This window comes from Eupeodes corollae, chromosome 3, assembly GCF_945859685.1.
Source record: "Eupeodes corollae chromosome 3, idEupCoro1.1, whole genome shotgun sequence".
In the NCBI taxonomy this organism is placed as follows: Eukaryota; Metazoa; Arthropoda; class Insecta; order Diptera; family Syrphidae; genus Eupeodes; species Eupeodes corollae.
The window spans coordinates 69,591,123-69,618,778 of record NC_079149.1 but is presented as its reverse complement, the minus strand read 5'-3'; the positions used below and the strand labels follow the sequence as shown (position 1 = coordinate 69,618,778).

General features: G+C 32.6%; 1 protein-coding gene and 1 long non-coding RNA gene across 12 annotated transcripts; one reads left to right on the top strand and one right to left on the bottom strand.

The window, feature by feature from the left end:
* The first annotated feature begins 513 nt into the window (after positions 1–513).
* LOC129952715 (protein lingerer) lies at positions 514–27,656 on the top strand. 11 transcript variants are annotated; one of them, XM_056065507.1, is made up of 17 exons: positions 514–567; positions 7,514–7,676; positions 7,740–7,934; positions 8,000–8,168; positions 8,226–9,151; positions 9,405–9,656; positions 9,722–9,991; positions 10,054–10,259; positions 11,687–11,821; positions 12,881–12,982; positions 14,095–14,374; positions 14,877–15,017; positions 15,093–15,218; positions 15,282–15,533; positions 15,617–15,772; positions 22,575–22,607; positions 24,704–27,656. In XM_056065507.1, the coding sequence occupies exons 2-17, from the start codon at positions 7,542–7,544 to the stop codon at positions 24,800–24,802; spliced, it is 3,477 nt and encodes a 1,158-aa protein (XP_055921482.1). In that variant the 5' UTR covers positions 514–567; positions 7,514–7,541; the 3' UTR covers positions 24,803–27,656. The 11 variants fall into 11 exon arrangements, with proteins under 11 accessions (XP_055921482.1, XP_055921481.1, XP_055921487.1 ...); XM_056065506.1 differs by having other exon boundaries at positions 526–642; XM_056065512.1 differs by lacking the exon at positions 514–567 and adding an exon at positions 1,459–1,596 and having other exon boundaries at positions 14,095–14,278.
* Positions 1,595–14,868, bottom strand: LOC129952717 (uncharacterized). Its single transcript, XR_008782366.1, has 3 exons — positions 14,634–14,868; positions 2,128–2,310; positions 1,595–2,069 (listed from the first exon to the last, which is right to left on the bottom strand). It is a non-coding gene; the product is annotated as an uncharacterized LOC129952717 (long non-coding RNA).

Below are 27,656 nucleotides of genomic sequence, written 5' to 3'. Positions count from 1 at the left end.
TCTTAGAATATGTCACTTCACCAAACAGGTGTCAATGTTTTCAATTTTCACAAAATTTAAATGAACATTTTATTAAATTTTGTTTCGCTTTTTATCCGAGTTTTTGGGTTTTAAAATGTTTTTTTCCTATTTATTATAGAATTTGCTTGATTTTAAAATAAGATGATTAAAAAGACTACTGGATTTAACATAAATTATATAATTAAAAGTATGTAAGTTATTTCTTACAATATTTTTCTAATTCATTTCTTTTAAGTCGAATGCTAATATCAACGCTTCTACAAAAAAGTATTAATTTGCGAAGTTTAATAAACTTTTATGTCGTTATATTACATGCACGAACCCCTTATACCATAGAGAACAGTGAATTATTATAAAGGCCCGTAAATTAATTGTTTTTAGGCGCCTCCTATACGTGAATACATTTTGCATTATAAACAATAGGCATTGCCCTACAAAACTCTTATTAGACCAGTCACACTGAACCATTTATGCCATTATTGCTTAACACATCCCCCGGGTCACGTGACCTCCATATTGAAGTGCGTTTTCTCGGCGCATTTGCAGGTACGGTTTGTGTCGCTCTCTAAAAATCTACTTAGTTTTCTAATAAACAATTCGCCAATAATTCAAGCAATTGTGGTAAATTATAGTTTTATTCTTAATGAACAATTTAGTGATAAACTTATAATAAAAGCTCAAATATAAGTGTGCTAATTGAAAAATCATTTCTCCATCGTCGTTTTTCTTATCCCCCGAGAGCCGCTGGTGTGGAAAGTTGCCATTACGTTCCGCTATAATCGTCTTCGTCGCTTCAAATTTTGTAAAAAAAAGAAGAAAAATGGAAAAAGAAGACCATACATAAAATTCTCCAAGCAATGGCGTCTAGTGTTATACTCGTTTGGCACATGGCCTTAATTTTAATTATTAGAGAGGGCTTTGTCGAATGCTAAAATAAGATCTTTAATCAACGTTCATGCGAAATTGGTATAAAGATTTTTCGGCGATAGTTATTAATATTCTTGGAAATGTAATGACACCGCCAAAGGAAAGAAAAAATCAGTTATGGATTTTTCTTCCTCTGTTTTCTGCATTTGGATGAACCAAAACCAACGTCAACCCCCATTTTGTCGCCATCTCGGGTATTTTGCTTTCCTTTCTGTGCGTTATTTTTCATTCAATTTATATACAAAACCTTGTCGTTGTCTCCTTCCATCTTGGTCTTTATTACAAGTGATTTAAAAGCGAGAGAGAGAGACGAGCCAATGTGTTGTGTGAAATGCCGACAAACGACAGGTTTGCCAATCTAGCGATCCCAAAATGGAATCTTGTTAGCCGCCGCACCGCTCGGCTCCGCAAACAACAACGCAACTTGAGTGGAACAATGACGGCAATAATATCAGCCTGTGTCTAAGAGGGAGAAGCAAATAAAACCACAAAAGATACAAAAAGAAAAACTAAAAAAGAGGTGCACGAACGCGAAGTCACAGATAAAAAGTATTTTTCTCATTGAATAATTTTTATTTTCTTTTTGTGTATGCAATTTTCTGATTTAGCTCCGGCTCATTCGATTTTATTTGAACAATCCATAAAACCGTATGTAATAATAACTATTATGTAAATAATTTAAACATTTTTACAAATTGAAAGTGAAGAATTGACAAAGAACAATGAAATTTTTGCTGTGCTAATTCGATAAGGTGTGGGAGCGAAAAAATTCAATTTTGCACCCACAACAAAAGAAAAATAAAAGAAAATATTAATTTTGTTATCTCTGGTTCGTCTTTGAGCTTCTGTTCTGTATATTTTGTTTAAAATTGTTGATTAAAGTTTGTGGTAAATGCATTATTTGCATTAGTAAATATAAAATCGGCCAATGTACTTGGTGCTGCTGGTGTACACACGTTGGTGTGCTGCTGGCTGAATCATCCGCTTTGTGTCGTCGTCTCTTCATCATTGTCGTTGTCGTGTTGTGTTCCAATGGTTCACACCTCTTTTTAGGGTTAACGAATTATTGGCAACCGGTTGGAATTTATCACTGTTTCTGGTATATCTTTTGACAAGAGGAACTTAATTTGATTTTAGAACAAGGAATACATATTTGTATAGTTTTAATAATAACCTTACCGGTATGAGAATCTTTTGGTTGCACAATCAACAGTAAGTAGACTGAAGAAATCAGGAGGCGAAAAAATAGGTATCTATGGATGAATGCAGCCCGGTTAGAATGAAAACGCATATAAAATCAATAATAGTCATGCATGTCGCTTCTTATCGAATTTGTTTTCCTTCATTCCTATTTGAAAACACCTGTGTGATAGATAGGTCGTTAGAAAACAGAAATGAAATACATATAATAGAGGTTTCTTGTCCCATGTCCTCTTGCTGTGAAAGAATTAAATTTTAAAAATATGATATTGATTAGGTCATTTTTTTTTATTTGAAAAAATATATAATAAATTAAAATCTTATTCCTTTTGCTGATGTAAATGTGCGGCAACAACCTTCGAACATAAAGATGCGAATCAAAATTTTCCATAAAATGTAAATACATTTTTCAATCGGAAAAATTGCCTATTGCAATATTCTCAAATGTTGGCTAACGTATTAACATTGTTTTTGTATCAAATTTCCTTTGAGTGTTTTGTACCTAAGTTGAAATTAAAACAACTTTTCTGGACATACCTTACTAAATATAAACAAATTGCATTCAAACAAGAGCTATTGATGTTGAAATAAGAGCTATTGATGTTGAAAACTCCAAAAAGCATATTTGATTGTTATTAAAACTGCTTGGCTAAGATGTTTTACCTATGGAGTAATTATCTGGATGTCATTCAGGGAGTTGCCCTAAAGAGTATCGGCAAAGCGCTAGTTTTGTTTTAATAAAACGTAAGATCATATGACACCAATTTATATTTTCCAACAACTGCCTGGTTAAATAAGTTGGCAGCGTTTTCAAGCAAGTTCATCTACACCTTTATACAATTTTATAATGCTATTCCACCTTACGTACTTAAGGTGGCACTACAGTCCGGGGCGGACCAGCCAGCTCGGTCCCTAGCTAGCTGTCTCCAGTTTCATACGCCAATTTGGTCGCGGTCTTCCTCTACTGCACCGTCCCTAGGCATTGGATTCGAAGACCTTCCGGGCTGGAGCGTTGATATCCATTCGCTCTACATGACTCAGCCATCTAAGCCGTTGGACTTTTATTCTGCTAACTAGGTCAGTGTCGCTGTACAGCCAGTACAATTCGTCGTTATATCTTCTCCTCCATCTATGCGTACGGGACCAAAAATCACCGGAAGAATTTTTCTCTCCTAAGATGTTCTCATCATTCTTTGACAGGGTCAAGGCCTCAGTGCCATAAATGAGAACCGGGGTGATGCTCGAGAGAGGACTTTACTTCTCAATTGCCTTCTAAGTCCAAAGAAGCAGCGATTTGCAAGAGTTATTTTTCGATTTATTTCAGCGTTGGTGTCGTTGTCTGTGTTTATAGCGATGCCTAGGTAGACAAAGTCCTTAACTACCTCGAAGTTATAGCTGTCCATGGTGACGTTTTGTCCAAGACGTCGCTCGTTGTGATGACAGCATATACTTGGTCATGCCCTCATTGACCACTACACCCATCTTCTTCGCTTCCGTCGCAATGCTCAAAAACGCTCCACTGACATCACGATTTGATCTTCCAATTATGTCAATATCATCTGCATATCCGAGTGATTGGATGGACCTTTGGAAGATTGTGCTTCTAGTGTTGACGGTTGAATTTTGCACAATTCTTTCCAGAACGATATTGAAGAAGTCTGGGGTTGAAACCCAATCTCCAGTTGAAGTACTAGGCACCCAGTGTTCACCGCGCGGAGTAGGAGTTGTTAGACAGAGGTGGGTTTTGAGAAAAACCTTTGGACGCTTGTGTCCTCTTGAATGCACATCGGTATTCCACCTTAACAAGTATATAAATATTTTTTTTTGTCCTAAGGATGTCTTCAAAAGACAAATTAGTCGTAGGACATTTCTTGGAGTACACGTTGTACCGCACTCTAAAGACTAAGCTCGTGACAAATAATTTGAGTATTTCGCAGTACAGTTTGTACTCAAGTTGCAAGTACCGTTTACGAATAATTGTTTCCTTGTTCTTGTTATTTGTATATTGTATTTGTTTTTAAAATAAAAAACTTAAAACATTTAGATAAATTACTAGTTTTTATAAAATCTCTTATATTAACATATAGAAAACCTTTGTTCTTGACCACACCATAAAAGTTTTAAATAAAAGAATGTATACATTTGTGCTCACACTTTCCAAGTAAAAAACCTATAGTAATAACAGTTGGATTCAAGGGAAGTCTTTGTAATGAAAAAAATGTTTCGATGTAGGAGGTTTCATTTGTTTGATTTTTTTTCGTGAGTATATATAGATATTCACATTTTTTTTCTGTAAAGACCGTTGACATTATAATCAAAAATGTATGGAACCAGGGCCTTGTTTCACCAAACTCTTTTCACTTTGAAAATTACGTTTCACCAAACGAAAATTTAAAAAGACGAAACTACCCTTTTTTTGTTTGACCAAACAATAAACTTTGCAAATTATATTTAGAATTCTGAAAAGCTTATCAGTAATATGGAAAGTGAATGATATTTGTAAATAATAGTTTACAAGGCAATGGGTATAGGCTTTTTTTATTTTGGCGAATTTACCAACATAAAATGACTTTTGAATAATAAGGAAAGCGACTGTCTGCAGAGTAGGCTGAATATTATCATTGTTCAAAATTGTTCAGGCATAGCCTAGAAAAGTTTTGTCCACTTCTTCTTTAAACCCAAACTTTTCTTTACTTTTAAAAGAATTTTGCATATAATAAAATTTGAATCCACCCCAAAGTTTAAAGTGGGTCCAAACAGGGCAGTTTGCAGAGTGACAGCATGCTCTTAAGGATCTCACTGTTTGCTTCGTAAATTTCATATCTACATATGTATGTTCTAGGTGTTCACTGCGAGCGTTACGGTCAAAGTCGTTTAGTATTTAGTTGCAGACCCACACGGTTATTAAATATATATTTTTTTTAAGATTTAAAGTCACTTTTTTAAATTGACCTTTTCCCCTAAACCAGGAGAGTAGAGCCCCACCCATCGTTAAAATGCTTGCATTGAGCCCCTCTACCGAAAAAGGTTATTTTTTCTTGGAGCCAAAGTTATAAAACAAACTCATACTATTAAAATTTCGAAGCTCAAAGAAACTCTCATTTTTACAATATGGGAATAATATTCAATGAAGAGTAGTTTGTTAACAAAACTGATATTCAATTTCCAACAGAGGTTAAATGGCTTCTCTCTTTAGGAGAAAAATTTGCAATACCCATTAACAATGAAATCTTTTCACCCATACACATATGGTGATGCAATTTGTGTCTAACATAAAAAAGATTTTCTAGGATCAAGTTTTCCAACGTTGTTAGGTTAGGTTAAAGTGGCTACGGATTCATAATCCACACACTTAGGCCTAAAGAGAATTCCCATTGTGATACCACATGAATCTAGAGAGTTACTTTCCACTAGTCGAACCATTTTGAGCTTTAAGAGTATTCTCCCAGATGAAGTTTGCGTCTTAGTGAAAGAGCTGGGCAAGTGCAGAGGAGGTGAGAGATTGTTTCCTGTTCTTCCTCGTCCATACAGCTCCTGCAGAAGTCATTTGAGTCTACACCAAGTCGTATTACGTGTCTGCCTATAAGACAGTGTCCCATAAGGACACCCATTAGGGAGCTAATATGAAGTCTACTTTGAGATAACAATTCTTTAGAGCGCTTTAGTTCCAGTGAAGCCCATATGAGCTTTGCCGCTGCGCATGTTGTTACATTGTGCCACCTAAAGTTTGCTATCGCAAAAGCTATTTCTTTTAGCAGATGTTTACATGTAGTTATCGGTACACCTATATTCTCCCTTTCAGGAGAAATAGGTATGACGGTTCCATATTTAGCGAGTTAATTGGCTCTCCCGTGATGTCTCTTTGGCCCGGCACCCAACAAAGGTGAATGTTAAAATGCTGCGCCAACTCCATAAGAGACCATCGACAATCGAGGGCCGTTAGAGTTTTGGTTGAGACACCGTCAAGAGATTTGATACCAGCCTGATTGTCAGAGAAGATGTGGATATCAGAAGTTGATATCACGTTTTCTCTTGGCCAGGAGAGAACCTCTTTGATCGCTAAACTTTCCGCTTGGAAGACGCTACAATGATTAGGGAGGCGGAATGAGAAGCTTAGATTAAGCTTTTCTGAGTACACACTACTACCAACTCCCTCATTTGTTTTGGATCCATCTGTATAAAAATGGATGCATTATTGTCATCCAGGAGTTTTTTGTCTTCCCATACATCTCTGGATGGAATGGATACCTGGAAGTTTTTTTTTTCCAAATTGGGGTTTTGGAATAGTGTAGTCTATGTATAGAACCAAAGAGGTTCAAATTGATGGAGTGCCCCACATTGTTGTTGGTTCATTGAGATGAGGCGTTGAGTCTTATCGCTGTACTCGCTGCCATTTGTTTGCTGAATATGTCGAGGGGTGTCAGATGGAGGAGAGTGTCTAATGCTGCCGAGGGTATGGTTCTCAATGCCCCGCTTATGCAGAGACATGCAGTGCATTGGACTCCGCTGAGTTTTGTCGTAGTATTTGATTTTCTCCAGTGCAGTCCACCATACTGCAACCAGTCGGATAACCGATGTGTATAGCCAATAGGTAATGCGAGGTTGAAAACCCCATTTACTTCCTATTGCTTTCTAGAAAAGGAAAAGAGCTACTGTAGCTTTTTTAACGCTTTTCTGAATATTAGGTTTCCATGGGCACTAGGCAATTATTACCATCAATTCAATAAATCGAATTGTAAAGTTGAGTTTTCATAGTGTTGAGTGTATTGATAGTTTTGGCCATTGGTACAAATGTTCATTTGTTTTGGCGTCTATTCAGTTCATTGAAGGAGCGCAATACTGCCATTTTATTTACACACTATTGTAATTGATTTTTCATCTAATTACAATCTTTCTCCATTTACTGACTAAACTCAATGGTTTACAGATATGTGCCCATACTAACAGAATGGTGTAAACTTTCCAATGACATATTTCAAGTAGATCGAAATGTCCTTTTGTTCAATAACTCATGCATCAAAAATTTTTACAAATAATATAATTTACAAATTAATTTATAAAATTTGTATAAAGTTTTTATTGAAATCTAATATTTGTTGTTTTAAATTATGATACTTTTTTTATTAAATGTTCAAAAGACATTTAATTTGAAATAGTTACATAACTTAAACTACTGTGTACACAGAATCTACAAACGACATTGCACCTCCAAGTGTTTTTTTCATATTACTTCACAAAATAGGCAATCTATATTTGTGTGACTTTCAGTATGGAAATAGTTTTTCTATTTCTTGCTAAAACAAAAACAAAAACATCAAAATATAGTAGAACAGTTGTTTAATTTATGATTTATTACACTTAACAGCTAACTTGTAAATACAGTGTACATAAAAATGAGCACACAAAATCGATCCAGCGGTGGCGGCCGCAACCAGAAAAAGTCAAATTCTGGTGGTGGTGATACATCTAATAAAAGAGGTGATGTAGGCAAAACAGATAAAGAAAAATCGCAGCCAAAGGTACTAAAGGTAAATTCGAATCTTAAAATATCTATTATCTAATCATTCGACTTAAATTTTTATTAATTGCAGCCAACATTAGATCAGATCCGTATTGCTCAGGCTGCAGAAATTAATACTGTCGCAGAAGATCCAAAAATGCCTGAGAAAGTCGCTACACTGATCGAAATGACTCAGAGGTCTGAGGAAGAAGTATGTTGTGCATTGTATGAGTGCGATAATAATTTGGAGCGAGCTGTAGTATTCTTATTAGAAACACTTCCAGTGGTGAGTTATTATAATTATTTTGTTTGCGTATAAGGTGTTACAACAACGATTATACTGATTTTTAGGGAGCATTTGAAACTTTAAAGAAGAAAAAGAGTCGGACCGCCAATTCAGCAAGTGAGAACACTGGTGAAAGCGATTGGGCTGATGGAAATGCAAATACGGATAAACGAGAGAAGTCTCGTAACAGGAGCAGCACACGCGGAGGACGTGGTGGCAATGACAGTCGTGGCTGTAATATATTGGTTACTATCTATAAAGTTCAATGTTAATCGCTTAATTTGTTTGAAGGGCGAGGAAGAGAGGCTCGGGAAAACGAGAGAAATCTAGCAGATTCTTCTGGTCGTGGTGGTGGCGAAGGAGGATACCGTGGTGGTAACCGAGGACGGGGTTCCAGTCGCGGAGGGAGTTACGTGGGACGCGGTGGCCGTGGTGGTCGTCTTGGCCAACGTGGAATGGGAAGAGATCAAGGTAGTCGCAGCAACTACTCAAGACACCAAGATCAAGACCATCAAGAAGTTGAGCTGTGGGACAACACGATTGCTACAAATGCCGAGAAGCAGCAGCAGCAACAACAGCAGCAGCAGGACGATGCTTGGGGTGATTGGGATAACGAGGAATACGTGGGCTCTCTTAAAGACAGCAAAGTATTTACTACGAGCAATTTGCAGCAAAGCCAGCAACCTGCTGTCGTTGGAGTGGGCAGTGCAGACTTGTCGGCTCCACCTGGCTTAGAGCTGCATCTTGGTGCTACTCAGCAACAACAACAACCACCGCAGCAGCAATCATCTCATATAGGCAACGATGATATGGCTCAACAATATAGCAGTGCTGTAGTAAATAACAATTCGAGTGTAGCTGTTTCGGGATCGGGAACTCTTAACCCATCTCAATTCCCAGACATTCATTCATCGAATGCTGGTCATAACATGCGAATGAGTAGCTTAGAAACGCAGCAAATGAACAGTTCATCGACTCTTTCAGCGGAACAGTCTCAGTATTTCAATTCATTGACCTCGCAGAATGCAGCGGCTGCAGCAGCTGCTGCTGCGGCAGTTGCTGCCGCTGCTGTATCTCAGCAAACAGGCAGTGTAAATTCGTACCAAAACTCATCTGTGCAATATCCGACGTCTTATGCTACAGTATTTGGTGATCAGAATGTGTCATCGCAGCCAGCTGTAAGAAGAGCGAGAGCCAAGGTGCCACCACCGTCGAAGGTAAGATAAATCTCCATTATTTTTAAAACACAATTTTATTTAGTATGTTTGACTTATAAAAACAACATGTTTGTTTTTCAACTCAAAACAAATAAAAAAATGTTCTTAATAATCACTCACACTCATTACAAATAATAATGTGTTAAGAATCCACTGACAAAAACCCAATGATGTGTCTATTCATATTTAAACATTTTAATACCAATACCTCACCTGGCTTTTCCAATTCAATACAAATATTGTATACTTTTAGATACCATCAACTGCAGTTGAAATGCCTGGTGATACTCTTAATAACATTGGTTATTTGGATGTTCAATTTGGTGGATTGGACTTTGGTACCGAAGACTCATTCGATGCATTGCCGGAGAAGTTTAATTCATCAGCAACAATTGACAATCAGCAAATTGTCCAGACTCAAGATGTTGTTTCAAATGACTATCAGTCAAAGGCAAACTCGCAACAACAAGCCGTATTGTCAGCTGGATTGCAGAATTCGCAAATTGTTAGTATAGTTTAATAATAAAATAATTCTTACTAATATTCGAATTACTCCACAATTCATTTTAGTCTGATAGTCTTACATCAGGCTATTCTCAACGCAGCTCCTCGAATATTCAACAACAGCAAAATGCAAGCAGTGTGGGTTCAATGAGCGCCCAAACCAACAGCTCGCTAGATCAGCTATCGAAAAATGATCCGTACAATCAATCGAACACATCAAATGCGGCTGGTTATCAGAGCTCATACAACTCTAGCTCCTCTGCTAACAAATCTTCATCTTACCAACCGACAGCTACTGGTCAGGGGTACAATAGCGCTAGTTACACTAACGTTCAAGTATGTTTTATTATTGAAATTAGAAAAATAATCCAATTCAAACATTTCTTATACTTTGCAAGTCTTCTTCGGCCAGTACCTATCAACCACCGTCGAATAACTACAATTCATATAACCAGAATTCTGTGAATTCTTATCAGCAGCAAGCGAATGTATCTTCTGTAAATAATTCATCGAATTCTGTTGCTGGTAGCACTGTGAATAGTAGTGTTTCAACGCAAAACATTCCCGTAGGCGGAAGCAGTAGTAGCACCGTGAATAATGCCAGGTAACTAGACATGATTATTGGAACATAATGCTATGACTTTCGATTTTGAGTTGATTTTGAATTTTTTTTTTTGTTTTTTTTTTTTTTTGCTGTTTGAAACGTTAGTGGAGAAATACTGCTTATGGGTTTTTGTATAAATAATAAGTAATCATAATATTGATTGAGAAAATGAATAATTTAATGTAGAATTAAATTTTAAAAAAATGTAAAAAGATAATCTGTGTAAAAGCCAGGCATATCAAATTTCGCTGTATGTATGTTACAGCAAGGTCGTCTTAAGTTCTGACTCAAACCTGTTAGGTAATGAACCCTAATTCGGATTATATAATGAATTGGCAAACGAAGTTCAAACACAATACTATTTACTTAAGCTCGTCTTAAGGCGTGTCAGCAAGATTTAAATGTTAACATTGAACCCTGTCTGATAATTGGAGAATTTTTACCAAGATTTTTGATTACCTTCTAAAATTTACATTAGTTAAAACAGTTTTAAGATTTTTGTCTAAAAACGACATACATATAAACAGTTTTTACTTCAAGAAAAAGATATTTATTGTTTGCCACGCGTGTAAGTCTCGCAAGCGGAATGCTTGATAATTTTGGTTAAGGTTTTAACAATAACTTACGACGCGGGCACGAAATTTTATGAGACTTCTTACACATCAAACGAAGCACGTCGCATGATATTTAGTGCGTTGGACTATCATGCTAGACATCTTGGTTTCGATCCCTGCCTGTGCCATCTAAAGTTTTTTTTCACTTGCCTACTGCCTCTTGCGAGGAATTGACATTTTCCAAGAGTAATACATGTCATGAAAAGTGTTTTCTCAAATAAGCCGTTCGGCTTAAAAATTGTATGCCCTTTCCATTCCTTACAACGTTACTCGCACACAGGAATGGTTAAGAGTTGTAAGACACTAGGCTCTAGTTCTCAACGGACTGTTGTGCCACCTAATTGATTTTATTTTTTATCGTACAGAACAATGTTTTTGTATGTGTAAGCCAATAAGTACTTGTACTCGTTTTCAAACGTAATTGCTGAATCTATTAAATTGTGTGTAGCTACTTTCAACTTAATGTTGAATTGAATTTGGAGGAATAAAAGAATAAGTTCTATATCATATTACATAATTATTATTTACAACGCGAACGAAAATTGTTTCTTAAAATTCAATGCCGTTGGATTAATGTGTATTTCTTCTTGGCTTTTCATACTCACAAAATCAAACATTTTATTTAAAAACAAAATCTTTAAACTTGACAACAATTCTTTTCGCCCATAAGCAGTTTTTTTAATGTTCTGACACCCACTTGTTTTTAACTAACTCTTTCATTTGAAGATGAATACATTTTACCTAATAACATAACAGTTATCTAGAACACCCCAAAACATATTTGTTTTTTTTTTTTCCTTAAACCATTAACAGTGCAAATTCAAATGCCGGATATTTATCCAGTCAGTATCAAAGCAATCAGACAACATCGGCTTACCCATCACAACAGAATGCGTACCAAAATAATCAAAGTATTTATGGCGGTACTGGTCTTTCAAATAACACAGGGTATGTACGATTAAAGTGTAACACTTGTATTTTTATTTTACTACCTTTTTTTTAAACTTTGTTAGTGTCTTTTTAAAAGCCTTGTATGCTCTTATATTATTTTAGTTGCTAATTTTGTTTTGCTAGTGTTTCATATTAAATTGTTATAGTTATTTATAAATTATGGGACCTCAAGTTAGTTACATAAGTTACTTAGTTTTTACGTCCATTTTTTATGTAAGGTTTTTTTAGGCACTCAAACCAATTCACAGTATATCCCTAAAAAGTTTTTTTTTTATATTTATTTATTTATTATATTTTAACTCGATAAGTACCAAAATCAAACAACTGGGATTTCATAATTCGCATATTTTCTCCATATACATATCTTGCTTATGAACAATGTGTTTTGTCGAAAATGAGAGGCAGCACCATAATAGACAACCGAATATGAAGTCAATGTTTTAAATACTAATTTTTCGTCATATTTCGTTTTTCAAATGAGCTGCGGGCTAAAACAGAATATCCAATTAATTACTATTGTTCCTATTCAATTTCAAACTAAAGAATGGGTTAGCAAGATAAAATAGTCCTTTCATCCCTGATTACACTACTCGCATATGGGTGTGGTTGAGAGTTTTGGGTCACTAGGCCCCAGGCCCTAGTTATCAACGGAGTGTTGCGCCACCTAATTTATTTATTTTTAGGACATTTTCTTTAAAATTTTATTAGGTAATAATTTTTAAGGATTTTTCCCAATACTTTTCAAAAATTGAAATTCTTGAATTGTTTCGCAACATTTTTACTTCAAATTGAAAGCAATTTTGCTTTAGTACGCTCTTATGTACATTTTTCCTTATGCATGATGTTTATTTTAACCTTAATAAATTTCCATTTCCATAAGAAATACATACAATTAATTTTTATATAATCAAATATTCAAATCTCTGACATTCAAGGCTTATTTATTTACCTTTTTCAGCTATGTTTTTTGTTAACACTTTTTTATTCAATTGCATTATTTTAATTATTAATTGTGTGACCCAATTAACTTTACTAAAATCAAATCGCATCACATAGGTTCACTGGTAGCACAAGCACTTCATCATCTCAATACAGTAACTTTAGTAGTGCTAAACTGAAGGAAACTTCTACTACATCGTCTAGCTCCCATTATGAAAGGTAAGATAGTTTACTAAAGAACTCCAAAATGTGTTAAATTTCTGCATGTTCACTTTCATATTATTAGTTTTAAGATTGTTATGAAGGTATAGATTTTATTTTTGTTTATGGAGTTTTTTTTTTTGCTTAACACAAAATACATATTATAATTTTTTTGAGAGTTTCTCTATTTTTTTAAATTTACTATATTCAATGGTTATTTAACAAACAGAAATAATGATGTACGTTATAAAGTGCGTAAGAACCCTTTATCGACAGGAAAATTAAATCAAAAAGTTCGAAATAATCACTCATGTTCAAACTTTTGTCTAAATTTATATAACCATACAAAATTTACTAAGATGCATTTTTTGTTCGTAATTTTTTATTGTAAAACACGAATCTTTAAACACAATTTGAGTCGAGGAATTTTGTTTGAAATATTTGAGTCAATATATATTTTTACTTGAGAAATGTGGGTTCAGAAATAAGTTAATACGAGTATCATTGATTTTTCTCAAGGTATTGTACCCATAAGCTGAATTCTTTTAAGGAATTTCTCACTAGTTTTCTGTTACGTAATTATCTGTGCAATTTAAATAAAAGCCCTTAAAAATTGACATCTAATGAACTAATTTCATCGTTATTCAATAACTTAACCGTTAACAGAATATTACGAACATGGCTTCAATTTTACGTTGCGAACCACTGCTTACGGCTCCCGTTAATTCTTATATAATTCAAACATCACTTTATTTTAATAAATCTATAAAAAAAAACATTTCAATTTAAATCTTTAAAAACGCTTCCTGCCAAATGTAAAGAAACCAATATAATGTACATGATAGTTATTTGAATTGATAAGAATGCTTTGAGAAAAAATCTATAAGAAAATTAAAGATTTTGTGATTAAGAGAAAGAGGTGAGTACGGAATAAATCGGTTGATTTAAAGTTGACCGTTTTGATGCAACACCGTAGATGTTCATGTATTTTATCTTTTTATTTTACTATATTGTTTAAATCTTACAATTAGTGTTTAAGAAAACTTCTACTACAATAATTGACGTATATTAAAAACAAACTGAAAAGTTTATAATTTTTAAAAATTAATTATTTAACATTTTATTTATAGCGTTTCAAGTGTTGCAGCAAGTACAGTTGTTAGTAGCACTGTAAGTTCAGTTGTCCCCAGTTCAACAGCGACTACAAACAGTATGAGCTCACCATCTTTAGGTTTGACAAATACAAAAGTAACAAACTCAGCCACCAATGCCAACAAGAACAGTGCTGGAATGGTGCCGCAAAACATCCAAATGGTTAGTCAATATATTCAGACTGGATTGCCCTACTATCAGCAACCAGTATATTCTTACGAGGATTTACAAATGATGCAACAGAGAGTGCCACATGTGGTGAGTTCCTGCTGCTAAAATGCAAATGACAACACACACATTAAAAGAAAAACAACACACACATTCACACATAATGCACGTCACTATTTCACTCATTTTTTGTGTCAAAATTTATTAATTTTCCAAAAGGAAAATTTAAAATAACGAATCCTTAACAAAAAAAAGAAAGAACTAAAAAATTAACCCTCTTTTTCATCAGCAGAAATCATTTAATAACAAACTCCTCTTCTTCTTCGACTTTCATTGTAATGAAATTTACCAAATTTTTCGACATTTATTTATTTTGTGTCCTGAATCTTGCTTTTTCCATTTGTTATTTTAGTTTTATGCGCTGAAAAAAACTACGCTTTAAATAATAAACTGAGATCAGGGAAACACGAGTTCAAGTTTCGTTTTCGTGTGTCACTGGTCCTCAATTATAATCCGCATTTCCATTTCTCTCTTTTTTTTCTCCCAAATTATACCCCCAAATAATTTTCTGTTTTTATATTTATCTTCTCAGCAGGGATACTACGATCTGAATTACACACCAACTAGTTTAGGTGCAGCCGGTGTGCGTGACAACTTGGGCTCTGTTGCTTATTCAACAATGACTGATGGTCGTTTCGCCAGAACTGACAATAACTCTAGCCCTGTTAGCAATGTAAGTGGCATATTTTTTATTTGTAAAAAAAAAGAAGTAGTTGCAGTTATTGTAAAATAAATTAAATTTAAATAGGTGTCTAGTACGATGTCACAGCAAGCGGGATCAACTGCTCCATTGCTTAACGTTCCTTATGCATACTTCTATGGAGGCAATATGATGCCTGGCGGTTTCCAATATGGCACACCAGCAATTTATCCGGTAACTTAACTTTGCCGTATAAGTAAGGGAAAACATGACTTTTATTTTATATTTATTTTACAGCAGCAGATTCCAGCTGCAAATACTGCATCAGGTGGTCAGTTCCCTAAACCGTCATACAATACTGGATATGGTTCAGCCAGCTACGATGCTCTTTCACAAGCTACACAGGACTACACCAAGGGAGCGTACCCATCTAGTGTTAACCAACAGACTAAATCACAAAACGTAGCAAATCCACCACAAGCCGGAACTGGTTCCGACATTACATCTTCAATGTATGGAAAGGGTCATGTAGCATTAAACAAAGTCAATGTGAGTTTTTTTTATACACAAAATAAAAACTAATTTTAAAATAATATTATTAACTTTTAAATAATGACGCTTTATTATTGTAGTCATATGAAAAACAAAATTTCCACTCTGGTACACCACCCCCCTTTAATATGCCCAATACGCAGACTGCCGGTGGAACGTCGGCTCAACCCTATGGAATGTACCTACAGCCGATGCCAACAGGTCATCACAATATGATTCATCAACCCATTCATCAGGTGAGTTTTCATTTTTAAGAATATCTTAAAAAGCTATAAAATTAGTACATAAATTGTAAAAACATAAATAGATTGACACATACAAATTTGAACTAGCTAGTTGCATGATTACTCTACGGTACTGAATACAAAATTCATAACCGAAGAGTTGAGTTAAATATTTGCTGCACGAAATAATTATTTATTAGAATTTTGTAATAATTGTGAATTTTAGTCCTTAACGAAAACAATATTTTATATAACAAAACCTCATTTGACCATATATACAGTGATGGAAAAAAATAATTGAAACAAGCTTCGCGTATTTGTGCAGATTAGGAAAATAAAAACTACATAGATAGATTTTTAATAATTTACTGCCTAAATACAAATTTTTTTAAATATAATAATGGGAAATAATGATAAAAAGTAGACTTGTAGATTTTGTTTCATCCTGAAAAAAATAAAAGAAACAAAATTAGAAAGGTACTCTTTTAGTAGCGACAAAGTAACTTGACGGTAAAAGTATTTCAAATACTTTAATAACAACTCCACTGTTCGCCCCATCGAATTCACCAATTTGGCACATGTCTCTACGGGTATGCAGTACCATTCGACCACAACTGGTCTTTCTTTTTGGTTTGGGTTTAGGTCAGGAGATTGTGATTCCATAACATTGATTTTGTTATGTTGTAAGTATTTGTTTGCCAATTTGGAGGGGTGCTTTAGGTCATTATCCCACATGAACTCCCATTTGTTTCGTAGTTAATGGTAGCATAACTAAATTTAAGATGTGGGTATAATCTACACCCAAATTTTATCTTTGATCACAAATATTGGACCTACACCAGAAGCTGAAAAGTACCCACAAATCATTACATTCCCACCACGGTGTTTCACTGTCCTCTTATTGTTTTTTAAGTTAAACTTCTTGTTTTTGGGCCTTCTCACATACATACACATAGTTCAAAAAGTCTACGTACAAATGATTGATTATAACAATTTATTAAAAACAAGTATTTTGAAAATCACAATTTTTTTTTAATTTGATAAAAGATAACTATTTACAATATTACCACTTTGGTTTTTACATTTATCCCTGGTACTTTTTTTTTCAAAAAAAAAAAAAAACACTTTAAAAAAGCTGCTGTACGCAGACTTTTTGGTCTATGCGTATATTAATCGGAAGTAAACAAATTTATCTTAGTTTCATCCGACCACAAAACTTTACTCCAATAAGAACGCCGTAAGGGAAGTCTTTGTATAAATCATAACGCGAAGAAGTTTTTCTTTTACTTCATCTTGTTTTTTCTTTAGGCGTGAATGTAAAGTTTCAAATACTTTTTTCTTTTAACAGTAAGGTTTTTGCAATTTCAACCATTGTTTTTTCATCACTTCGCGTTCACAGGGAACATAATGTAATCCATGACCCATATTTATTAAATTTAAAGATGACTTAAAAAAGTTGTTTAGTATCGAATTAAAAATATCTGAGAAGATTAAGAGCACATGAGAGCGAACAACGAATGGACGAACAAACGTGATTTTATACATTTCAAAAAGTCAATTTCAACACAATTGAATTAAAAGAAAATTTGAATTTTGTTCTCTAAAAGAAGACAATGTTTTTAATTAGGTAGTTCGAATTGCAGTGTGGTTGCCACGAACTGTCAAACGCGTTCCACATACCATCCACACTGCAACGAATAAATTGTTTGCGCTCAACTTAACCTCAAAATTATACCAGGAAAAAAGGTCTGACTTAGTCCGATTTGTATGTAAACAGACTTTATAAACATCAGAGAAAAATGGATGCAAAATGAATTTTGTTGAACTTGATTTTTGATTTGCCGTATTTACATATCTTGCAAAGTAAAAATAGAAAGAAATTATAACGAAACAATTTTTAAGCTTAAAAAATTATTGCATGTTGTCAAAAATGCCACAATGTTATTTTTTTCTTCTTTCCATCATTGAATTCCATTTCCATGCTTATTCGCTTTGTAATTAAAAGTTTAATGTGGTTAGTTGTCCACACAATACCAACAGTACTTTAATCATCCCTTTAAAAACAATTATTTTTATCAAAAAATTAATAAAATATTTGCCATTACTTACATTCTCTACGAGTCAGAGCCGCTCTTCCTGCAGCCAGGCACATTCAGCTGCACAATCTGCCCGACGCTGACGACAATCTGACGTTTATGAACGGTAGGTTCTGCGGTTCGACTAGGTTAGTTTGATCGAAAATCTGACTATGAATGCAGATAACGCAGTTCTTAGTTAGGCTGTCGTTTATGAATACACCCTACAACTCTTTTTGCTCTCCATAAGGAAATAAAATATAATAGGGTGTTAGTTGAAATCTGCTGGATTTTTCGAAAAAGAAAACACTTAAATATTAAAGGAATCTCAAAATGTTTGTATTCAAAGAGTTGATCATATGATTCTACACATTTTGTCCACTTTCACTATTTTATTTTCTTTAGAGGAAAAGCATTCTACAGCCATTTACTTCAATATTGGCGCAGCGCTGCTTTGCGAGTGAGTGTCCCATCAATGTGAATGCGATAATATTTCCCAATTCAATGATTTGAATGTGTTCTTCGTCACTTTAGTGGTATAAGCCGGTGCGTTGTCATGTTGTAGGATAGATAGATAGATAATTCGATTTATTAACATTCGTATATATACATATGTACATTGTTTACAAAAATAATTTAGTAAAATCGTTAAGGCTTGGCTATGCCGAATGCCAAAGGATAATTTGTCCAAGTGTTCGGGCCTATTCTAGCCGTTTTTCGATCAAGGTATGATTCAAATTGATAATTTGTTGTCTGTTACGATTCTTATTCACCGTCTCACCTGGATTTAATTCACCACAATGCTCCCACCAAACGCAGAGCTTTGTCTTACAGCCAAAGCGATTTATCCTTGCGAGTCGATGGTCCAGCGACGAAACCCTGTCTCACACTTTCTAATCACTGGAGAATGGTCCCCATAAGTTTAAACCAATGACCTTCATTTTCCTTTTCCTTTGAAAATTGTTGTCAATCCTTAAATTTATGATCCTTGCACCTTTATTTTTGGCAACAGAATCCCATCTTGTACCTTGACACATGCTTTGAAAGGTCTGGAATACCAACTTTTTTTTTTTAAATATTTAACAATAAAATGTACTCCTCGTTTTTGATCCTGCAGTTGCTTTCAAGTTCAACACACAGATATTTCATTTTTTAAATCAAATACATTTCATTTACCTTCCATTATTATTGTATCATGGAAGTAATATAATATGTGCAACCTTTATGAGTGCTTAAGTTCGTTACTTGCGTAAACTCTTTTTTAATTGACATTTCCTCTTTATCTAAAAACATGATTTCGATAATAATCTGGATTTAGTCCTTGAAGTATTCCAATTTACATTTTAATGGTTTCTCTCTAAAAATTCCAAACTAGTTTTTAGTCTGTTAATATTGGAAGTCGTTTTCTAACAAGATTTAATATTAAACTTGTATGAAAAATAAAAATTACGTATGTATGTTACTATATACAATACAAACTCGTTTACGCAACATAATTTGCTTAAATAAAAAAGTTTTATATTAAAATTGGCGTTTTGCTACGACAAAATATGATGAGCTCATTTAATTCCGACCTAAACAGCATTGTTTGTACAATGGGGAATCAAGAAACGAGTAGAATTTAATTCTTCGAAAACTCAATGCTGTCTCGTATCGCTCATTTAATGCTGGCGCTTCTAGGAATGCTCATCGTTATCAGTACTCTCGAGCTCGATTTTGGTCGTACTGTCAAATATAGAAATTCGTTCTTTAGCCGTACTACCCGAATGTGGAATGCCTTATGCCTCTCTGTCTTTTCCAGTCATTGCAATATTTTGGAATTCAAACCCAATGTATAACGACATCTTCTTTTAAACCCTCTCTCTCCTTTTTCTAGTGTTTACACTGTGTCTCTTCATAATAAGGGTAGTAACATCTCTTTGAGTTGGCAAAAATAGAAATTTCTAGTCACAAATTGTCTAAGAATCTCAGGCAACAAATTATTCAAGAGCGTTTTCCTTTCACAAATTGTCTTTACTAAAAATCACTTTTCTAATTCACTTCTTTTTGCAATAGAAAATTTTATAATAATTTGAAAACAGACGGATAAACATAAGAAGTGTAACTAAATAAAAACACGCAATTTCGAAATTATGTGTATACGTACTTTTTTTCAATTAAACAAACTGAACGGTTTTTGAAAGAATTACTTTCTCCGAAATACGCATTATTTTTAAAATAGACTGCATCATTTTTAAGCCTGATGATAGGGTTAACGGTTTTGCGGTTTGATGATATTTCTTTGTTATTATAAATTTTTAACGTTGACATAATGTTTGTGAAACACTATATCATTTAAATGACCACCACGCGAATTGTTGGCAGCATCGATTCTTTTGATGTAATTTTTGGCACATATTGGGAAGGATCTCAGCCATAACTTGACGAATGTTATGTCATAAACACCGTCTTTCGAGTAGCCCCACAAAAAAAAAAGTTCAGCAGTTAATATCGCCATGACGAGAAATTACGCGGCCAGGAAATGTCTCTTGCAATAAAGCCATATTCGCTAGAGTTGTGTGGCATATGGCAACGTCTTGTTCAAACCACATACTCTTCAATAGCAGTAACAAATAAATTCGGTTATCATATGACCATAATGTTCCGAATTAACGGTGACAGTCGTTCCATCGTAGTTTTCGAAGAAGTAAGGTCCAATCACACCTTCGGACCAAAGAACGCACCAAACAGTGACTTTTTGTGGATGTAATGGTGTCTCTTCAATTACTTGAGGAACCCCAAATACTACAATTTTGTTTATTAACATACCCACCGAGTGTGAAATGTGCTTCGTCATTTAAGACAACTTTGCTCGAAAAATCGCCGTCCACTGCCTGTTTTTCAAGCATACATTCGACGTATCTACGACATTGTGAATCGTCAGCTGGCTTCAGGTGTAGCTGGTTGTAGGTGTAAGTAGATCCAAATACAAAAAACAATAATGTGCCGTAAAACAGCCCTAATTCCTGTGAACGACGAGGAATCGACACATTGGGATCTTCGGAAACACTTTTACTTACAGCTGCGATATTTCAGTGGTAGTAGCGAAACGATGATGCACAGGCCCTACAATATCTGTTCAAGTTTCTTCACAATCTTGCCAATTGCTTTCGTAGGAGGACAATTATGTAAACCATAATGTCCTCTTAAAGCACGATATGTGGCTATGGCAGAATCACCATTTTTTAGTTGGTTTTAACAATTTATATGCGTTGTGCGATACTTTATCGATCTATTTTCGAAATTTTCAGACTTTCAACTGACAAAACAATATTGGTTTAACAAAATAGTTTGACAACTATCGAATACCGAAAACCGCAAAATAGATAACCCGTTACAATCAGTTTTCACTTAATTTGCCAGTAAAAACTAGCAGAGATACAGAGGCAATTGTATGGGACTATTCCTTTCATTTTCTCATTTACTAGTATTATAATGCTTAATCTAGTCAAAACTTAGAGTATAATTTTTGATTTATAATTGGTACATAGTTGCGCAATTCCTCGTGGTTCTGGAAAAAGGATCTATAACTTTGTCCGTTGTACGAAATAGGTTTTGTAATTTAAAAGTTAGTTAATTGAGTCTATTAATAATCGTTGATCGAACTTGACGTGCTTTTTTCGTTGGTGACTTGGATGCTTCCAAGTGGACGATTGTGCTTTGTGAGAAATTTTGTTTTGTTTCTTGGACTTTTATGATCAATTAGTTGGATGCGATTAAAAATAAAATAAAACTAATCCATCTTGGTTTTACCCTACGTTTCGTCAGTTGTTTTCCAGCTTCTTCAGGGGATTAAATAAGTATTTTATATTTAACAAAAAAAAAAAAAAACATGATTAAAAAGTTGCACAAAAAGTGCGAAAAGTTTAAATATGGACAACAATAGTATCACCGTATTTAACAACTAGTGTATGGCAACACTATACAAAGCACATTGTGCTTTGGTTTCGATATCATAACCGTACACCCATGTTGCATCACCAGTTATAACCCTTTCAAGCAAACTTGGATCGTCGTTGACGTCATTTAACAGCTGCTGAGCGATGTTCATGCAATTGGTTTTTTGGTCAAACTTTGTTTAAACAAGCAAAAATCGCGTAGCTCATAAAAACACGTCGAACCTAAGCAACTATCACAGACCAAGTACTCTTTACTTTATAATTGAAAATTGGATCATAATTGTACATGGGACATGTATACCAACACAATACAAAACAAATTTTGACCTTCGGACTCTACAGACCCGCGAACACACCTCGTATGTACTTCAATTATAAGATTTTTTAATACAAATAATGTTTGTCTTCATCTCTGTAAATTCTTTTTTCTCCGTAAAATATTAATACTTAGAAAATATTAATAATACATATTTTCTCTTGTCAATTTTTCGAATTTTTGTGTGTCTATCTCCTTAAAAGTTACTATCTAGTATATCTTTCAAGGGTTGTAACTTCACTGTTGACATTATAACAATCCAAATTGCCAAATACTAACCATTAAAATCCTCACTTTTTTTGCTCCATCCTCTTAATAATGAACATTTAAAATTATGTAATTTATAAACGAATTCGGGTCTTCATTCACTTCATCTATTATTACAATTTAAGCAAAACTAAGAGTTACACAAATCAAAAAAAAAATTTGCATGATTTATTATTTTTATTATTTTTTTTTTTTGGTTTTTTCTGGTTCGTCATTAGATGGACAGCAGAATTCATAACTCATCCCGTCGGGTAAGTTAGTCAACTTTTGTGTGTGTTATTTTTAATTTGTTTCCTCAAATCGCTTTGCCCTTTTTATTGATTTGGATTAAAACATTTGAAAACAAAAATCATAGATACAATTAAGCAATACATATTTGAAATTTAATAAACCAAAAAAAAATAATAAATCTAATAGTAAATATTGCATGTTCAAACATATCTAAAAAATTTGGTACTTTTGCTAGTTTAAATAAAATTTACTTAATATATAGTATTATAATAAGGCTGTGTCCCAAATAATGATATTGACGAACCTTTATAACCCATAAAATAAATAATAGTTAAAAGTTAAGTGTACACAATTTGTTGAAAGATAGTTAAAATATCTCTGATCCTTTGTATATCAACGAAAAAGAATTGCAAATTAATATTCAATTCCTTGTATTTATTTAACAGCAAATATCAATGATAATTCTAGCTGTTCTAGAAACAAGTTTCTCATAATAATATACATTTAATTTATTGAACAAGAAGGTTTATAATAATTTCCTCAAAAGCAATACAATCAAGCAAAACAATCTCAATAAAATTGAGAGAGGTATATTCAGGTTCATTTCACAAATTTTTAAACATAAAAATGGGAAACAAAACACATACCAAATTGAGTAGAAATTACTTTACCGATAAAAAGAAAGTAACACCTTTGATTTGTTTTTTAAGACCGGCTTTTTTTAACGTTTTAAACACATGCCAAGAGCTCAAGTTCTTGTGTACAATAGACAACCATCTTTTTTGTCCAAATTTCAAAGTTGAAGTTGATGTATTTTTAATTTTCTATACAAATTAAGTGGAATTCTTTTTATATTTTGTTAGTTCTTCGTTTTAAATCTAAAGAACATATATTCCAATCAACTATTCAATTTTTTTTTTTTTTGATTTTGTCTATTTTTGGTCCTTTTTCATTTCATGGATCTACCTTAATTATGGGAATTTTCTTTTCCTCCTACCCAAACAAAACAAAAATAGTAATAATTTCGATAAATATGCAAACCACCCTTCTTTTGGCAAACTTTCTGTTTTTATTATTTTACTATAAATTCATCCACATTTTGTTTTGTAGAAAACCCTATTTTAACGAATTTTTGAATTCATTTAACTTTGAAACGAGTATATTTACATAACGTACTGGAGATTTCGAATTTAAAAAACGCTTTTAATAAATTTTGTTTTATTACTAAATGGATGCATTTCTACAAGAAATAAATCAAATCATATAAAAGAGAATAAAATCACGAACGAATTTCTCTGCATTGCATTGTATATTTTTCGATTCACGTTCATCAAACGGCTTTGAAAAGAAGCAATATATATTATGTGTTATCTCTACATATATATACAATTATCCACTTGAATATCGCTTATTCACAATCATTTAAATAGAAAATCAGCAGAACAATTCTTTTTATATCTGTTATTCAGTTGTTGGTGTCATGGCACAATGGAATAAGAAATAAGAAGAAAACAAATTGACATATCAAAATTAGTGCAATTGTTTTGAGCTCTAGAACCCTTTTGGTTTTATCCCGGAGTATAACAAGCCTCACTATATATAAACCTTAATTCAAGCATTTAACATAGCTTGAGGTCGCCCTTCGGCTCGGTTTTCATTGTATGCCTGTAGTGTAGTATTAAATATTTGTACAAAACACTAAACTAGCGCTGTACACCACTGCTGATTTTTTCAAATTAAAAATAACTAGAAATGTTAAGCTCCTATACTGCATTAAATCAATTGCGAATATTGAATTTCGTAATAAACGTAGAAAACAAATAAAACAGTATTTCTTTAGAAATTGCAAAGTAGTGACAAACTAAGTTAGAAAACGATTAAGTTTAAGTTTTAAAACATTTAAACATATTCATGGAAAAGGCAACACTAAGGAGAATATTATTAAATGTATTACAACATCATCACAACCCCGATAATATTTATCATTGCTAATGTTTCATTGTTATTTAGTAGTTATCATTACAAAATAAATGAATATACTATATCTCTCGACCAAATAACCAATAACTAATTACTGACAAATGTTTTATATATTAACTCTTTATGTATTCAACAGGATTCAAACAGTACTGGACAACGTCAACAGTCGAGCAACCCAACAAAATCGGCTACTAAACAAGGCTACTCGCCATCCTACTGGGCCGGTCAAAACTAATTTTATCCATTAACGCTAGACATTTGCCTCGTTCTCCATGAAGGCGATACCTACCATATAATAAAAACAAGAAAAATTGAAAACCGTTAAATGTTTACCATACACACACCAATACTGTTTTTGTTCAGGATAATAAAGTCAAAAAACAAAAAATAAACAACAACATTAAAAGTTTGCATAGTACATTACAAATCTGATTATAATTTATCTTACTATATTTAAAAAAAATAATACAAATGAAACAAAAACATAAAAATATACTTTTTAAAAACAAAAAATTGAAACAGAACAGATTTTTTTAGTTATAGTATTGCTGTGTTCTATAGTTACAGCAAATTTATAATTTCTAGAACTTCTCTTTTTGTACATCAATTTATCGATGTGCGCTCTTGACATAAATGATTGAAAAAGAAATGAAAAAATTATTCGAAAAATCTCTACACATAAATAATTCTATATATATATATATATATATGTGTGTGTATATAGAATATAACCCAGATAAACCCTACATTCACACATACACAGCAAAATTTAAACTGGATATTGTTTCTTTTAAATGTTTAACTTTTTAATATATATATATAAATAATTATAAAATAATACATAAATATAAAAATAATTATTAATTAAATTAGTACCACGTCTTTTAATGCTAGTATATATGGAATATATTATTATATTTAACAATATGTATCTATGACAGAAAAAAAATACAAACCAAACAAAATAATTGAAACTCTTCTTTACACTTAATGCAAGAAGTGATAACATTTGCAACAGCAAACATTTGTAAAATGTAATTTTAAAAAATAGTGTCAATTGGACATGATGTATCTACGTTTAAGTGATTTATTAAAATTGCATTGCTTTTGTATCGTTCGTAGTTAGCGTTGGAGATAATTTGGAGTTTTATTTACACTTTTTAATTCGGAGTTGTGTGTGCATTTATATAAGAAAACATTGTTATTATGACAGAATTAATCGTCATGAAAATTCGTTGATAAAAACAATACGAATTACAAATGTACGTAATTGTTTTTTTCCTCCCCGAATTTCATGACGCGATGAATAGGATGCATATTAATATTGAATTTGTCGAATATCAACAGACGCAAATATCACTTTTTCTAACTCTCCCAATAAAATGACCATTGTCGGAAACAATTTCCTTTTACATTTAACACTTACCAAATACAATATTTCAAGTGAGTGGTGAGTACAGAAGAGAGGTGCCCGATTAAATGCCTTCAAGAACTTTCAACATCAAACCTCAAAGCTGCTACATTCTTTTATCAAGCAGAAAAGAGAGTAAAACTTTCATACAGGAATAATACAATTAGAATGTAAAGGGTGCTTTTTTTTAATAAAGTACTTAAATAAATCAAATTTAAGCGTGTTCCATTTCGTCTGATGGGTCAAAAAAATAGTCGCTATGTCCAAAACAAAAACAAGTCACTTACATTAGGACCGTTTTTTTTTTGTTGATTTCGTTAAATCAAATTTCAATCATTTATTTTTCCTAACGATAAAATAAATCGTCAGACGATTTTGCCTCACTCTGAAATGTTTTACTTTATTACAGTGTTAAAATAAGGTCTTAAACTGTAACAAACGGAAACAAATAACATTAAAAAGTTACATAAATGCCGAGTTTTTTTAAATTATTAAATCGGTTTCTTGTATCAAACTGATGCATGTACATTCGTACATGTTTTTAGCAAAACTGTTGGTAGCTTCATAAAGCACCTTGTGTTTCATACGAAATTGTTTAAAATTGACATCTTATTCCTATTTTTCTTTTTATAAGTTCGCTGCAATAGAGATCAATAACTATAGTTTAATCTTTCTTTTTTGTTACCTTTATAATAGTTGCTTTAATTTTAAATACTGTTTTCTAGTAGATAATAAAATCAGTAATATAAACCAATTCAGAACTAATTTGTATGAAAAATGAATATAAATAAATATACATAGACATACATATACATATATCTATTTCCTTTTTCCTAATACATATAGAAAACGAAAAATTAAACCTTAATGTGCGTGAATTTTTAAATGTTGCAAAAGAGATCACACTAAATTAAACCACACACAACTCTTCTTACACCCACACACACATATATCCATGTTGAATAGCTGTTTTCTTGGATTCATTTTTATGCAAGATAAAGGCTCATTTAAAACAAAAAACTAAATTATATATAAAAAACAACTTTTTCGTTTCAATGTATCTCATTTTTATGTTTTCCAGTTTTCGTAACTTAATACTAAAAAAAATATATACAATACATATATAACAAAATATTTATGATAGAAGAACATTTATTAAAAAATAAAAATGAATATATATTTATGTATTTAATTAAAAAATAGAAAAACACAATTTTTTTATATATCCACACTTTAAATTTATTGAAAAAAATATGAATATATTTTAGCTTTATCATAAACAATTCTTTTTTTAACATTAAAAAAAGAAATAAATTTTATAAACAGAAAATTTAATGTATAATCAGAAAAACGGCTCTTTTTAGAATAAGAGTTGTTTAGTCTAAAATAAAATGTTTATATAGAGAAAACTGCAATTTGATTTAAATTTTTGAAGAATTATTTAGAGGACGAGAGTAGTTTGTACGTTTTAAAATTTAAATTCCTTTTTATGTTTATTCAAATTGTTTTTCAATGTGAAGAATTGAAAAGAAGAAAAAAAAGAAAACTATAAAAGAGAGCAAATTTTCAAAGACATTACACAACACAAGCAGAAGAAGAGTTAAAAGAACAAAAAAAAAGAGTATATTTATAAAGGATGCAGAAGCAAAAATAAAAGCGATTAATGGCATAAATGAAA